The 14,789-nt window shown below is 42.2% G+C and overlaps 2 protein-coding genes across 4 annotated transcripts; one reads left to right on the top strand and one right to left on the bottom strand.

Annotated features, from left to right (window-relative positions):
• The first annotated feature begins 3,271 nt into the window (after nt 1–3,271).
• On the top strand, nt 3,272–11,073 carry LOC120693091 (probable serine/threonine-protein kinase SIS8). 3 transcript variants are annotated; one of them, XR_005682888.1, is made up of 12 exons: nt 3,272–4,463; nt 5,566–5,669; nt 5,798–6,600; nt 7,696–7,736; nt 8,376–8,444; nt 8,536–8,636; nt 8,902–8,980; nt 9,061–9,159; nt 9,773–9,979; nt 10,099–10,148; nt 10,223–10,399; nt 10,494–11,073. XR_005682888.1 is itself a non-coding variant. In XM_039976529.1 (12 exons), exons 1-12 carry the CDS (start codon nt 3,564–3,566, stop codon nt 10,576–10,578), a joined length of 2,577 nt encoding a protein of 858 aa, XP_039832463.1. In that variant the 5' UTR covers nt 3,274–3,563; the 3' UTR covers nt 10,579–11,073. The 3 variants fall into 3 exon arrangements, 1 of the variants encoding a protein (XP_039832463.1); XM_039976529.1 differs by having other exon boundaries at nt 3,274–4,463; nt 9,773–9,841; XR_005682922.1 differs by lacking the exon at nt 10,494–11,073 and having other exon boundaries at nt 9,773–10,008; nt 10,223–10,318.
• Nucleotides 11,074–11,421: 348 nt separating this feature from the next.
• On the bottom strand, nt 11,422–14,655 carry LOC120693237 (elongation factor 1-gamma 2). Its single transcript, XM_039976677.1, has 8 exons — nt 14,508–14,655; nt 14,344–14,386; nt 13,358–13,507; nt 13,228–13,288; nt 13,089–13,141; nt 12,907–13,008; nt 12,331–12,826; nt 11,422–12,035 (listed from the first exon to the last, which is right to left on the bottom strand). Exons 2-8 carry the CDS (start codon nt 14,350–14,352, stop codon nt 11,656–11,658), a joined length of 1,251 nt encoding a protein of 416 aa, XP_039832611.1. The 5' UTR covers nt 14,353–14,386; nt 14,508–14,655; the 3' UTR covers nt 11,422–11,655.
• Nucleotides 14,656–14,789: the final 134 nt, after the last annotated feature.

Below are 14,789 nucleotides of genomic sequence, written 5' to 3'. Positions count from 1 at the left end.
TTCTTCTCTCTCCTTCTTTGAGGTGAGTCACCACTCGTCGCACAGCTCTTTGCTCTTGGTTGCTAGCGTCTCTCGTTTCAAAATTTGTTTCGTCTGCTGCGCTGTGATAATAGAGGCCGTCCTCCGCAGGTGGAACCGGGCACAAGTTGATTTTTGGCGTTGCCACGCGTGTGCCAAAAGTGGCGACATCGAGTTCGACGGTGACTTTTATTTATTGGTTATTATATTATGTCATTCTCTCTCCGTTTTAAATTATAAGTCGTTTGACTTTTTTGACAGCAAACTTGACCACTCGTCTTGTTAAAAAATTTGTGCATAATATCATTTTTTTGTTGCGGGTTGCTTTATCAATATAAGATCTTCAAGAATGACTTAAATTTGACGATGTTTGCACAATTTTTTTAATAAAATGATTGGTTAAACTTAGAGTAAAAAAATCAAACGAATTATAATTTGAAACGGAGATAGTATTAGGTTCTCTAGCTTAGTTTTCCTTTTGGTAATGGCTAATTAATACTTTGAGGGCGATTTCGAGCCCGAAATGGAGGTAGTCGTGAATCGTGATCACTAAGGTTCAAAAATACTGTTCTTATTTCTCATTGTTGCCACACTCACTATCTCGCTCTAAGGTTCCGTATAGTTTCTAAAAAAATTTCTACAGTATTCGTTACATCGAATCTTTGGACACATGCATGGAGCACTAAATGCAGTTGAAAAAATAACTAAGAGCAAATATTATAGTAGGCTACAAGTGGGCTAAATCTTACATGGAATAGAGAGAAGAGAAGAAAGAGAGAAAAAATGGGTGCTTCACTCCCCGCCGGCTGAAACGTGGGCCCTCACGAAGGCAAACGCCGGCTGCCAGCCTGCAGCGGGCGCAGAGCAGGCGCATGCTCGCCACAGGCAGCCGACGGGTGGGCTGCGTTGCTAGTCTTGCTCTAATTACACTGTATAACTGTTTCATACAAGATGAATTGTTTAAGTCTAATTAGTTCATAATTAGACATTAATTATCAAATAATAACGAAAATGTGCTACAGTATCAAAATTCAAACTTTTTTCACAAACTAAACACCGCCTAACTCTACTTTTAGCGGTCTTTATTCGGTAACATACCCTATGACACTCTTGTCTGTGAGCCGTCACCACTGCCAACTGACCTCTCACTACATTTCGGCCAAAGCTTCCGTCTCCCCTAAGCTTAAACCTAACATAGTTGGAGTTAAGATAATTGGAGTTAAGATAAGATCTTTCATGCTGCATGAGGAGGAGCACGAAATCAAGCGCTGGTCTGGCCTAAAATGTGCCGAGTAGGCGCGTTTTCTTCTGCACATACTCCCTCCTTCCCTGTTTATAAGGCATACACGTATATCAAGATTCAAACTTTGTCATCTTTGACCAATAATTTGACTATTAAATTTTTATTTTTATAATGCAAATTTCATATGATTGGATTCGTAATCAAATATATTTTACAATGATTATAAGTTTATAATCAAAAGTGATATAATATATGATAAATAAATGGTCAAAGTGTTGTTTAGAAGACCGTGTCATGTTCCACCATGCCTTATAAACGGGGAAGGAGGGAGTATATTCGATGGCAATCGGTGCCTGCTGGGCAAGCAATTTGCCACGTGGGGCCTACCACACTCCCCTGATGTTTTATAGGCTAGCGTGTCTGGATCCATATCATTGAACTTTAATCTTTATCACACTGGATAACTGGATAGCAATTAAAGGTATTAAATCTAGACTAATTACAAAACTAAGGCTAATCTCAGTGCAAGTTTCATAAAAGGCTTCATGCACATTAAATAAGGTGCCATATAGGCAAAAATGATGACATGACAAGACATTTATAAAGAGATAGAAGAAATGGGTTTCATCTAGATGAAACTTGGTTACACTGTTTTCAAGACTAAGAAACTTGATGAAACTAGCATTGAGGTTTCATCTCATCTAATTTCACCCGATCACGTTCATAGTAATTGAATGCAATGACTCGCTTTATGAAATCGTGAAATGAAACTATGCATTGGGAGGCCCCATTTCATTCATAGTTTTAAAAGTCTTTTGATAATGTGTCAATCTTGGTAATCGTGTATTGAAACTTTGCACTGGGATTAGCCTAATTGCATAGATGAATGCTAATTCGCAAGACGAATCTATTAACTCTAGTTAATCATCATTAGCTCATATTTACTATAGCACGGCACAGTCAAATAATAGACTAATCAGGTCTCGCGAATTAGTCTTTATTTATGCATTTGGTTGCATAACTAGTCTATACTTAATACTTCTAATTGGTATCTTCTAATTATCCAATGTGATGGGAACTAAAGTTTAGTAACGGGGATCAACAAGTTCTATTCGAATCATTTTGTACGGCGCATGGAAAGATCCAAATGGTTGTATGATCGCCGGCTGCTCTTCTTATTATGCCATACGCTACACGTCCCGTGTTCATTCGCTCCATTCTCCAACGCCATTTTCCCGACGTGCAGGATGGTTTAAGAAAAAGCCGTTTACCAGGCTGAGTAGAGCTCTCTCTTCAGAATCTTCCAATCTGAACTCCCACGCTTGAGGCTTGACCAGCGGGCAAAGCGAAGGCCCAGCCCCACGATCGGCGCCCGCCACGTCAGCGCGCTTATCCACCCCCCGTCCCTCCCTCCGCTTCCCCCCCACGTTGGCCGTCACGCCCGCGCCCGTCAAACAATTTTTTTTAACTAAACAATTTCAATTATTTTTTATTTATTACCACTTGTAGTTGGAGCGCGGACACGCCGGGGCGCATCAAACGCAAGGTTTTAAATATCTGTAAGGTCCGGTTACCTTTTGAGGTCCTTAGCGGTTATCTTTTTAAAAGCTAAGAAAAATCTATATCCAGTTATAGTCTTAGCTAACCCATTTAGCTGTTTTGCAAATCAAGTTCACAGTTTCAGAATATTCAGTACATCATCAATTTAGCGACGAAGAAATGAGTTCACAGTTTCACACAAACAAACTGAAATTTAGCGGGCTAAGAGATGGTAATTTAGCTGATTTAGCTGGCTATAGCGGGTTATTAGCGGGCTATCCTGCTTAGCGCCAAATGGACCTTCTCCTAGCGTTTATGCTCCCAAAAGGCTAAATCCGACTATAGCGGCAGCTATACCCGGTTATTTAAAACCTTGATCAAACGGCAAGTAGGAGTAGCAGGGATTAATTATTAATACTAAAAAGAAAAAAAGAAAAATAAAAACACATGCCGCAGCACGGAGCGGGCAAGGTATTGGTGCCCGTGCTGTTTCTTCTTCTCCTTCCAGGCGTCTCCAGCCGCGTCGAGCCCGGGCGCGAAGCATCCGCGACGGCGTGCCAATAGATTAGACTACGGCGGCAGCACAGGTCAGGAACGGATAGAGGATAGATCGATCGGTCGGGGGCGGTGGGTCTGTCGATCGACGCGGCTGGAGCGCGCGAGCCGGCAATTTCCCCGCGCGGTTGGGACCGAATCGGATCGGATCGGCGCCGGAGGAGGCGTGTGGGGGTCGGCCTCGCATGCCGCGGCGCCGGCACAGCCCATGTCCCGCATGAAGCACCTGCTGCGCAAGCTCCACCTCGCGGGGGGCGCCCCCGCCGGGGGAGCGGGCGCGGCGCCCGACCACCACCGCCCGCGGCACCGGCGCTCGGGGCACCCGACGGCGACCGCCCCTCCGTCGCCGCCGCTCGTCGTCGCGGCGGCGGGGGCGCCGGAGCCGCCGGAGCCGGCGGGAGCCACGCCCGCCGCGGCCGTGGCGGTGGCGGTGGCCCCCGCGGCTGGGGAGCCGAGGGGCCTCGGGGCGGAGGCCGCCACGACGCGGCTGGAGGAGGACTACCAGGTGCGCCTCGCGCTCGCGATCTCGGCCTCGGACCACGCGGGGCTCGTCGACGCGGACTCGGTCCAGATCCGCGCGGCCGAGCTCATCAGCCTCGGCGGCGCCGCCGCGGGGGCCGCCGGCCACGACCGGAGCCCCGCGGAGGCGCTCTCCGCGCGCTACTGGAACCACAGCGTCGTCAACTACGACGAGCACCTCCCCGACGGCTTCTACGACGTCTGCGGCGCGCAGCTGCATCCCGGCTTCCAGGCCAAGTTCCCCTCCCTCGGCTACCTCAGGGCGGTCCCGCCGGGCCGCGACGTCGCCTTCCTGGCCGTCCTCGTGGACCGGGAGCGCGATCCTGCCCTAAAACGCCTGGAGGATAGGGCTGCGGTGGTTGCGGTGCAGACGAGGGCGCAGCATGGTGGTGCTGCTTCGGCGGAGCTTGCGCAGAGGATTGCGGGTCTGGTTGTTAATGCGATGGGCGGTCTGGTGGAGGATGCTGATGGGATGAACAGGGAATGGGGCATCAAGAGCCGGGGGCTCTCGCTCCAGCTGAACAGTATTGTTCTTCCTCTTGGTTCGCTTCGGGTTGGGCTGTCACGGCACAGATCGCTACTATTTAAGGTTAGCAACTCAGTACCCTGCACCGTCCTTATGTAGTTATAGTTAGTCTTATAGTTAATTTTGTGATATATTAGACAGTAAAAGAGTATAGGGAAGGATGCTAATAATTCCCATCTTGTCATGTCTGGATCATTAAGATATTGCACAATAGTTCGGTGCTTCTAATACATGAACATCAGTAGCTCCCAATCTAGCAGGCATTTTTCTATTATGGAGTTCAACTATTGCCTCCACTTATCATTCCTGTTCATTCATTCCTAACAATCTTTCAATTTGAATGTTAGTTTACCCATGGAAGGTTCAAGAAAGAATAATAAAATTTTTAACTCCGAATTCAAAAAATTCCCATCGGTTTGGTTTCTGAGAACCTACAATTAGCCCTTTGTGGAGCTGTTTTTTTAATACATCATTCTAAAACAATTTGAATCTAATCTTTTCACCTGCCATTGCAACACCCCTGGACATTCAAACTTAAATTTTGAGAATTTAAATAGTGGGATTTGAAAAGCATTTTAAAAACCAAGGTTACACTCGGGGTTGGTAACTGCAAGCTGCAGCTGCTCAAGAGTTTATTGCAGTCTTGAGGATTCAGCCAGCCTTTGAGTGGTGGATGGCTGCTGACTGCTCTCGGTCAGTGGTGGCTATGCTAAATCATCAGCACTGTCAACATTAGCATTTTGGATTTAACATGAGCTCAGGAAAATGTACGGGAGAATATGGGAAAGAAGTTTGAGAATGCGAAAGAGGAATAAGAATGGATTAGAGAACAACGATGGTTGTGCAGGACTAATGTTGCTTGTAGAAGGTTTTAAATTATCATGTTTTCCGTGTTTACCTTGCATTCCTAGAAAGGCATGTCTAATTATGAATTGTTACTGCTAAGAACGGTGTAACACTAACGTATGCCAGCTGAAATAATTTACTATATTGTAGTGAACTCCATTATTCAGTCTATGTTTGTAAAAATACGCACCAGTTTATTGTGTATTTGTGGCACCAGATACACAATCAAAGGATTCTCTAAAAGAGATGTGTTCAATTGCTTAAAAGTAGGGATTGCGGTAGGACTATGTAGAAAGACAGCTAACCAAATTGTTTTCAGGTACTCGCTGACCGAGTCAATCTTCCATGTAAGCTTGTGAAAGGAATATGTTACACTGGAACAGATGAAGGGGCTGTTAATTTGGTCAGAGTTGATTTTGACAGGTATCTGCATGTGTATCTTTACCATCATTCAAATAATTGATCTTTGATATTTTAAGTTTGACTGCGTTCGAGAAAAAATATTTTAAGTTTGACTACAAGTATTAATCTTATGTACTGAACTGTTGCAGCACTGAATATATTATTGATCTGATGGGAGCTCCAGGCACCTTAATCCCTTCAGATATTTCTGGCAGTCAGTTTCAGGATTCCAACAATAGCCAACTGGGCAGTGATGCCATTGAAGAGAGTGTCGCAGAATTGTGCTTAGCTCTTGAGCAGATTAATGGTGGATATGAGAACAGAAATGACATTGGAGGAAGTTCATCTGATCACAGTTCTATTTTAGCGCTCACTTCAAATCTGGCAGATTTTTCTCAGGCAGAACTCAAACAAAATGTTATCGCTGAGGAAGATCTCGAAGGGGAAATTTCTGAGCCTATTAAAGTCAATGATGTTTCCAAATATGTTGTGCCTGAAGTAGTGGACCCGCAGTTTGCACAAAATTTGCATGACCTACTTCTGGAGAGTGGTGCATTGCTACCCGCTGATTTAATACCTGATCAAAATAGTCACAAAATACATGATAATGAAAGTGGAGGATGGTTACTTGTTGCTCAAACAGGGAAAGATTATCCAAATAGTTTTGTAGCTAAAGATTCTTCATCACCTTATGAAAATACACAACACCATGCGGAAAATACAGAAGAAATCATCAGAGATTTGGATTTGCATGATCATACCAGTAGTGCTATTTCCATTGAGGATCAAAGGGTTGCTGAAGATTCTTTGGTGAACATGTCGGGAAGTAGCAATGGAAATTTGGACAATTTAAGCTGGTCTAGTACAAAAACAATCAGCTCAGTTATAGATGATGTTGCTGAATATGAAATGCCATGGGAAGATCTTGATATTGGAGAACGTATTGGTTTAGGTATGTGCCTGGTTCCTAGCCCTATACCAGTAAGGCAGTAAATTACTAGTTAGTAATAAGCTTCTCAATATTGAAATGATTCATTGATGTTTTTGAAATGAAAATAAACTTGCAGCAAAATATATGAAGCAAATAGAAATTTGCTCTCAACCAGTGTGGAGAGAAGTAGATTTTCTATTTAATTGCAACTCTAAGCTTTATAAATTATAACATTTTGATGTTTCCAGAATCTGATTTCAACAAAATTGATTGTCTGTTTTCCCTTCTTGGCTTCTTTTCCTCTCCTTTTCATGGGGAACCATTTCGTATGACTTCTCCATTTCTCATTATTTTATATTGTTGATACATTGTGATGGCAACCTTTGCCATCTACCTTCTCTCTTGAAGCTTTGCTCTCTGATTTCACACATATGTACATCTTTATAAACATTTTTTCTTAGGTTTGTTTTACACCAAATTTCTTAATTTATGGTACCCACCTTCGGTACTATCCTCCATTTCAATACCATACTAAATCTGATTATCTCCTCCACTCCTAGGTTAATGTAGTTTTAAAATATGTATATCGAAATTTTGTATGTTTGGCAACCATACAAAGATGCCAGTTTTTTTCTTGAAAGCACAAAGATACCTAAATGACACAATAAAGATGCTTCTTTCTTTGCAATATTTTTTTCCTATAATCATTGTTATTAAAATTTTAGCAACTATTAATTTTCAAACTTTATCTGTGGGGCCATGAAATGATTAAGGGAAAAAGAATTGTTAAGGATATACTTTAAAAAAATATATTGGGATTTACTTCTGGTATTGTTAAAGTAAGCGTATGTTGTGTTACTTTATGGAATCTTTTTATTTGTACCACCACTTGAGGTGCTCTTTTGATCTGTACCATCAGCATGTGTCAATTACATGACCAGACCCTTCATAACATTGATTAGCTTCCTGGTATAGATGAAAAGTGGCACTCAAGTGTTGGTATGGATTAGAATTCCCCTACATTTTTGGAGATTATTGGTCTGTTCATTTGTTGTACTAGTCGTTTCTTGGCTATGGCTATTCAGTGCCTTAAACTTACGATTTATATCAATGCAGGTTCATATGGGGAAGTTTATCATGCGGATTGGAATGGCACGGTTAGTAAATATTCTAGTAGCAAACCCTTTCTTGACATTTTGCTAGGTATTTTAGCGTAGTGTGTACTATAAATTTAATGAATCATAAGCTCACATGACAAGAAATGATTTTGTTGCTCTTATGCCGATAAAGTGATGTTTTTTCCCCTTTGTGCACTAGTTTTCTCTATATGCTTTAGTTCTAGTTCGTTTAATGAATTAACCATGTGCCATCTATGGCAAATCATGAGTACACAAAATTAAGTTGATTGGGCAATTATGCAATGACGTTATTAATTGATCAGTTCATGTAATTCTAAGGTCTAATAACCTGTTACCATCTTTATATTGCATGGATAAGCTTTGATCGACAACAAACAAGCATTGCGTGTCAGGTTTTATTCCTAATAGTCAATAATAATGAATATGTTCCACGCACATCAAATTTAGCTGTCACTCTGTCAGCATCAACCTGTGTCCATATGCTTTAACATACACACAGGAACATTCAGACTGAGCATTTGAAAGGTTTTGCTTATCTCCAAGAATACGTATGCAGCTCACCAATTCTGTGGAGGAATATATGCAGTCTTCCTTTGATTGCTGAATCTGTTCTTTGAGAGTTTCCATTCTCTTGATGCCTTTTCCTTGTGATTTCAGGAGGTTGCAGTGAAGAAATTTCTTGACCAGGATTTATCAGGTGTTTCACTCGAGCAATTTAAATGTGAAGTAAGTTAAATTTTAACACATGAATATCTCTCCCAGCACGAATGCTTATTGGTTTCTTTTTCCTCAGCTAAGTATTTATTGTACCTTTCAGGTGAGAATCATGTCGAGATTAAGGCATCCCAACGTTGTTCTTTTCTTGGGATATGTGACACAGCCGCCAAATCTCTCTATATTAACTGAGTACCTCCCAAGGTTTGTACAAGTTCCTCTATTTCTAGCCAAAATGCTACTCCCTCCGTTCCAAAGTGTAGGTTGTTTTGACTTTTCAAGGTTCATAGCTTTGCTATGCACCTAGACTTACGATATATCTAGGTGCATAGCAAACACTATGAATCTAGCAAAGCCAAAACGACATAGATTTTGGAACAGAGGGAGTACATGATAATTTCAGTCTTTCTTGGCTGATGAATTACAAAGAGTAATTGCAGCAAATACAACAAACTTGTTTTTTTTTCAGGGGGAGTCTATATCGCCTGTTGCATCGGCCAAATAGTCAAGTCGATGAAGTACGGAGGTTAAAAATGGCACTAGATGTGGTAAGCTTGGGCAAGTTATTTTAGTTTCATACATATGTTGTGGGTTGTTCTATGCAGCAATTAATATTGAATTCTTTCAGGCAAAAGGGATGAACTACCTGCACTCCAGCCATCCTACCATTGTTCACCGTGATCTGAAATCCCCAAATCTTTTAGTGGATAAGAATTGGGTTGTTAAGGTGACTCTTCTTCCCTCTGTGCCATCTCTTTCAATGCAAAACACACACTTGTTTTCTTTTTGCTGTGCTACGGTGCTTCGTATTGGAGAGGCCGATTAGTTTTCATCACCCTCTCATACCAAGATAGAAATATTGTGATAGAATGTTTTCTTTGAAGAGTGCACTCAACTTGTTTTTGCTTCTGTGCATGGAACTGCTAGATTCATTCCTTCCCGCACTGTTCAATAGACCTGCTGCTAACAGTCAGTGTCATTGATCAGCTTATGTGGTGCACAGTTTACCCAATTTTAATTTTAATGAGACTGAATCCTGGACCTATAAATTATGATTTACTTTGGTAAGTATATAGTGGGTTCCATGTTCATTAAGATTTGGGGCTATATAGCTGGTTAGAGTTGCCTCCAATATGTATGATAGTGTTCTTTATCCAGCTTAGAACAAGAGATGCATTGTCCATCGTTGCTGTTTATTTACCTTATTATTCTTTAGTTGCAGCTCTGCAAAGTTGTTACTTTGGCAAATCAATGTTTATTATGCATTTGTTTTACACTTGCATCACTTAAACTTCATTGTGGATGTCAACAGAATATGCATGTGTACCTTTTCCTTGCAGGTGTCTGATTTTGGCATGTCAAGGTTGAAACATCATACTTTTCTTTCCTCTAAGTCAACTGCTGGAACAGTAATACCTCTCATCCTTTTTAATTTTTTTTTGTTCATATTGATTGTTTGGTATTTGATATGCTACAGACAGAACATACTGCAAGCTAGATCACTGAATCCTCATACCGATTCACCACTAAATTGGAGTTAACATAAGGCAGGAAAGACTAACACAAGTGCAACTCAGTTAAAACTTAATCTAGACATCATTTCCGTGATTTTCTGCAAATTATCTGTCATTACATCTTTACGATTATATTTCCCATTGGCCTGCAGCCAGAGTGGATGGCACCTGAGGTACTACGGAATGAACCATCAAATGAGAAGTGAGTATTTGAGTTGCATGTACATGTTGCTCTTTTCAGCACCTTATGTAATGAACATTTCCTGCTTGCTTCAGGTGTGATGTTTACAGTTTTGGAGTAATCCTATGGGAACTAGCAACCATGCGTGTACCATGGAGTGGGTTGAATCCAATGCAAGTTGTAGGAGCAGTTGGGTTCCAGAACAGACGACTAGACATCCCCAAGGAAGTGGACCCGCAGGTGGCCAGCATAATATCTTCATGCTGGGATAAGTAAGACTAAACTAACTCCCCCAACTGTGACATCCTACTTCTACAATTGTCTTCATCCCCTCCAGCTACTCACCCCACTGATGGTTTTGTGCAGTGATCCGAGCAAAAGGCCGTCATTTTCCCAGCTCTTGTCACCTCTAAAGCAATTGCAACGTTTAGTTGTTACAGGAAGCTGCTGACATACCTTTCCTGAGACAAATCTCAGGACACAGATATTCAAGTATTTAAGCTCTACCACAGGGCTAAAATTTTCATGTTGAAGCTCGTGGAGATATATTCAGAATCTCTGCAGTGTAGATGTGTATGGGCAAAGGTTCTACACATCACCTTGTGAAAATGTGAGTCTCTGAAGCGGCGCAAAGGTGCTGTTGGAGAAAGCGTAGTGTGTAGTCTCAAATGAAGAAAAGTGGTGCGACACGAAGTGCTCTGTGCCATGGTAAATAATTGTTCAGTTCTGGATTTTGAACTGGTGATTCTGAGAATCAGAATTCACCACAAAGATAGGATCTTGAAGTTTTTCACCACGTCTTACAAAAGATGAAAAAAGATGTCAAAATTTCTGGTGCCTGCAAAAAGTTGCAGCCCGATGTTGACCACATGCAAATGTATATCATGTATACAGATGCTACCTTGCTTTTTTGTGAATGTGCATTTAATACTTTTGGCTATCGTTTGAGGGTTATCTTCATTTTCCATCGCTACCAATGTGTACACTTTGCATCCAAATACTCGAGAATAAACGCTTAGGTTGAGTTAGCCTGCGGCCAGTGCACCAAAAGAACACTTTTTACCACTAGCTAGGCCCATATTCACAATATTTCCTACAAAATATACACGTTCCTTGCAGGTTACCATATTTCCTACAAAATATACACGTTCCCTGCAGGTGCAAAAGGTCAATTTAACGCCAATACGTGGTGTTGCTACCATAAATTTTGCATGCATCATGCATCCAGGTATCCAGGCTGAATTATTCATGCCTACACAGATGTAGTTAATTGGCGGATGAATGTGGAGACAGGTTTACCAGAAGGGTACAGGATACACATGAATGATTGCAATGTTGCACATAATCCAGACGTTGCACGCGAGTGCAACCACTTGTTAACGCAGCCAAAATCTTTTAACATAGCACAGAAAATAACCAGCACAACCAGTATCAAAACTAACATTCATGAGCACGAGAAACATAGACTATTTTGGAACGGGACCCCCAAACCAACAACTTTCACAGTTCCATCGCAAATAAATGGGGCTCACTTGAAGCATTTCGCATCCAGCAAAGCCTCGCCTTCGAAGGGCTCTTGGTCCTCAATCATGGCATTGACACGCTCCTTCTGGGCCTCATCGGAGAGGTCAACCTTGGTCCACTCATAGAGCTCCATGTCGTAGACCTCATCCATGACAAACTTTGGGATCTCTGAGCCACGGAAGAGCCAGAGCCCCTTGACCTTGAAAGGTGGCTCAGATCCAACCACAAGCATTTTTCCAAAAGCATATTTGCGGCACAGGTCCATCCGCTGCAGGAACCCACCAACCTTGTTCATGGTTACAAAAGACACGGTGTTCTCATCATTGTACTTGTAGTCACAGAACCACAGGGAGTAGCCCTCTGGGTCATACATATCCCAGAAACCTGAAAATATATGGGGGTTAAGTTCAGCTGATTGGCAGATTGTACTTAGTTGATCTAACACAAAATTGAGTACCAAGATCTGGAAACTGTGTAAAACACACACGACAAAAATGTACAAAATTTTGATACCTGCTAAAACTTCGTGCCTTTAATTTCAACTAAACTAATAGCTACAAGTTAACTTCATGTTACTCAAAAGTTACTATAAAATCTTGTGTACACATCAACATTGTACAATCAGTTAACATCAATTAATGCTGTAATATTTTAATAGGAATTTGGAAGGAAAATATACCTTTAATAGCAACCTCGCGGAAGTTGGTTTTTGTGTTGGAGTACAGCCTCTTCCAATCATCGAGGATCATCTTGCTTGGAGGGAGCAAATCAAGAGGATTCTTTGGCTTAGGCTTTGGTTCTTCCTCCGCTGGTTTCTCATCTGCCTTAGGCTTCAGGGCCTCTTTTGGGGCCTCCTTTTTGGCTTCCTTAGGCTTCTGCTCCTTCGCTGGTGCAGCCTTCTTTTGAACAGGTGGCACAGTTTCCGCCTGCTTCACATCACCTATGACTTTCTTGAAGTTTGGCTGATTGACCATGGTCCAGAAGTACCTCTCAACATGAGGGAACTCTGTGGTGAAACTCTTGGTCAAGATCCGAATAAAGCCCAAGTAGAGGTTGCATGTCAGCACGATATCCGCAAGAGTCACCGAATGCCCAACAAGAAATGTGTTTGATGCAAGGTGGGTGTTGAGGGAACCCAATGCTCTCTTCAAAGCCGCAATGGCTGTTTCCTCACTCTGTTGTGCAAATGGAAATATAAGACTACAATCAAGCTTTTGAAAAATACAAAGAGTGTTAGCCACATGGCCATACATACCACAGCAGCATAGGGATAAAACCCCATACGTGGGTACAGCCACTTCCCAATGTTAGCGTCGACCTCTGTTGCAGCAAAGTCCATCCACTGTTCAATGTGGGCCTGAAACAAAAAAAAAAAATCAAAACACAGTTAAAAAACAAAACAACAAATGATCTCAAATTGATATAAACATCACTCACATAATCAATCAGTGAAGATCCGTAAAGTGGGTTGTCAGCCTTCAAGCGAGTAACTTCATGAAGATGACAAAATTCAGTGCTAAATCAAAATAAGTTCAAACAACAGATTTAACATCAAACATTGCTACATTTGGCTCACCATATCGTGCAATTGCATTGCTCTCAAAAACAGGACCATCAGGAGTCTCGAGGACAGGAACCTGCAAAGCAGTGCTCAAATTACATTCTGGACTATTGTAGAAAGCTTGTTGAGGTACAAATATTCATACCTTCCCAATGGGGTTCATCTTGAGAAACTCAGGGGTTTTGTTGGAGACACCCATTTGAAAGTCCTTCACCAACTCAACCTTGATACCACTGTACTCCGCGGCAATAAGAGCCTTGAATGCATTTTTGTTACCACTGCCAGCATGCAGTACCTACACACACAAAAGGTAGGTTATATACAACACACCCAAACATGAGAACAAGCGGGAAGATGAAAGTAAAACAACAAACACAAAGTTGTAGAATCAAACTAGACAATCAGAAAAATTATATACAACGGCAGCTGATTCGAATACAGACATGCTACTAACAGTATAAGACGATTGGTGTAAATTGATTAAGTGTGAAATTATAACTGCACAACTACATATATGGTTATCAATCTCAAACAAGTTGATGCAAAGTGCGGAATCCCAAAACTAACCGGGAAAGGATCGACAACATTTCTCCACCTAATAGCTAGGCAGTACACAAATTTAGTACAGGAAAGAACTACTGGGTGGTGTGTTTGCTACCTCAGAACTTCATTCTTACCATACCATCTGATTAAGAACGTAATGAAAGATGGCTAAGAACCCATGTAAATAAGCTCATGCATGGTTTGTATAGGACTGGCCATTATACAGGAAACCATCATTTTCCAAACTGAGCAAGGATGCAAATCAATTCAGTCTCTAACATCAAATAGGAGCATACTCCTTCCTCTGTTAGAAGGAAAGCATGCAAAGTAGGACCCAAATTTTATCAAAACGCGAGAAAGATAGAAAAGATATCTTCGCAGTAGACTGTACAGCCGGAAGCCACACAAGGCCATGAACTCAATCAGCTTATCAGAAAATAACTTTCCACACCACACCAAATCCAAATTACAAGCCGGGAGGCACCAATTAGTGCACAATCTCACTAATCAAACGCATCTAACATATCAAATCAAAGCACCGGGAGGCACCAATTAGTGCACAAGAAGCTAAAATGTAGACACACTTACAAGCGCCATCTCCACTGGCCGCTAGCTTCGCTCGCTCCCAGATCTGCACAACACCGATAAAATCAGCAGTAAAAATTCAGTAACACGAAAAAAAATCCTAAAGACGCACGGACAATAGCGAAAACGGCACGAATTTTCTCGTTGAGTCGTGGATCTTAAGTTACCGCTGCCGGAAGCGCGAGATCGGGCGAGCAGTAGCGCAGCAGGGGAAAGCAGAGCCGGAGCGGGAGCACTGGAGCAGCCAGAAACCCTAGCGATTCTGGGGATCAAGTGTGCCTAGGGGCTAGGGCTGCACGCGCGCGATCTCGGCCGTTGGATCTCGAAGCCGAGAAACTGATCGCACGGCTCGCATTAATCCGGGCTACGGCGTCGAGCAAGGCCCATCAGGGCTTTTTGGGCCGGGAAGCCCGACTTCGACTCAAGAATGGGCCCATTAAAGACTCGCT

The sequence above is a fragment of the Panicum virgatum genome, chromosome 1K (assembly GCF_016808335.1).
Source record: "Panicum virgatum strain AP13 chromosome 1K, P.virgatum_v5, whole genome shotgun sequence".
Classification (NCBI taxonomy): Eukaryota; Viridiplantae; Streptophyta; class Magnoliopsida; order Poales; family Poaceae; genus Panicum; species Panicum virgatum.
This window is presented reverse-complemented; position numbering and strand designations above follow the sequence as displayed.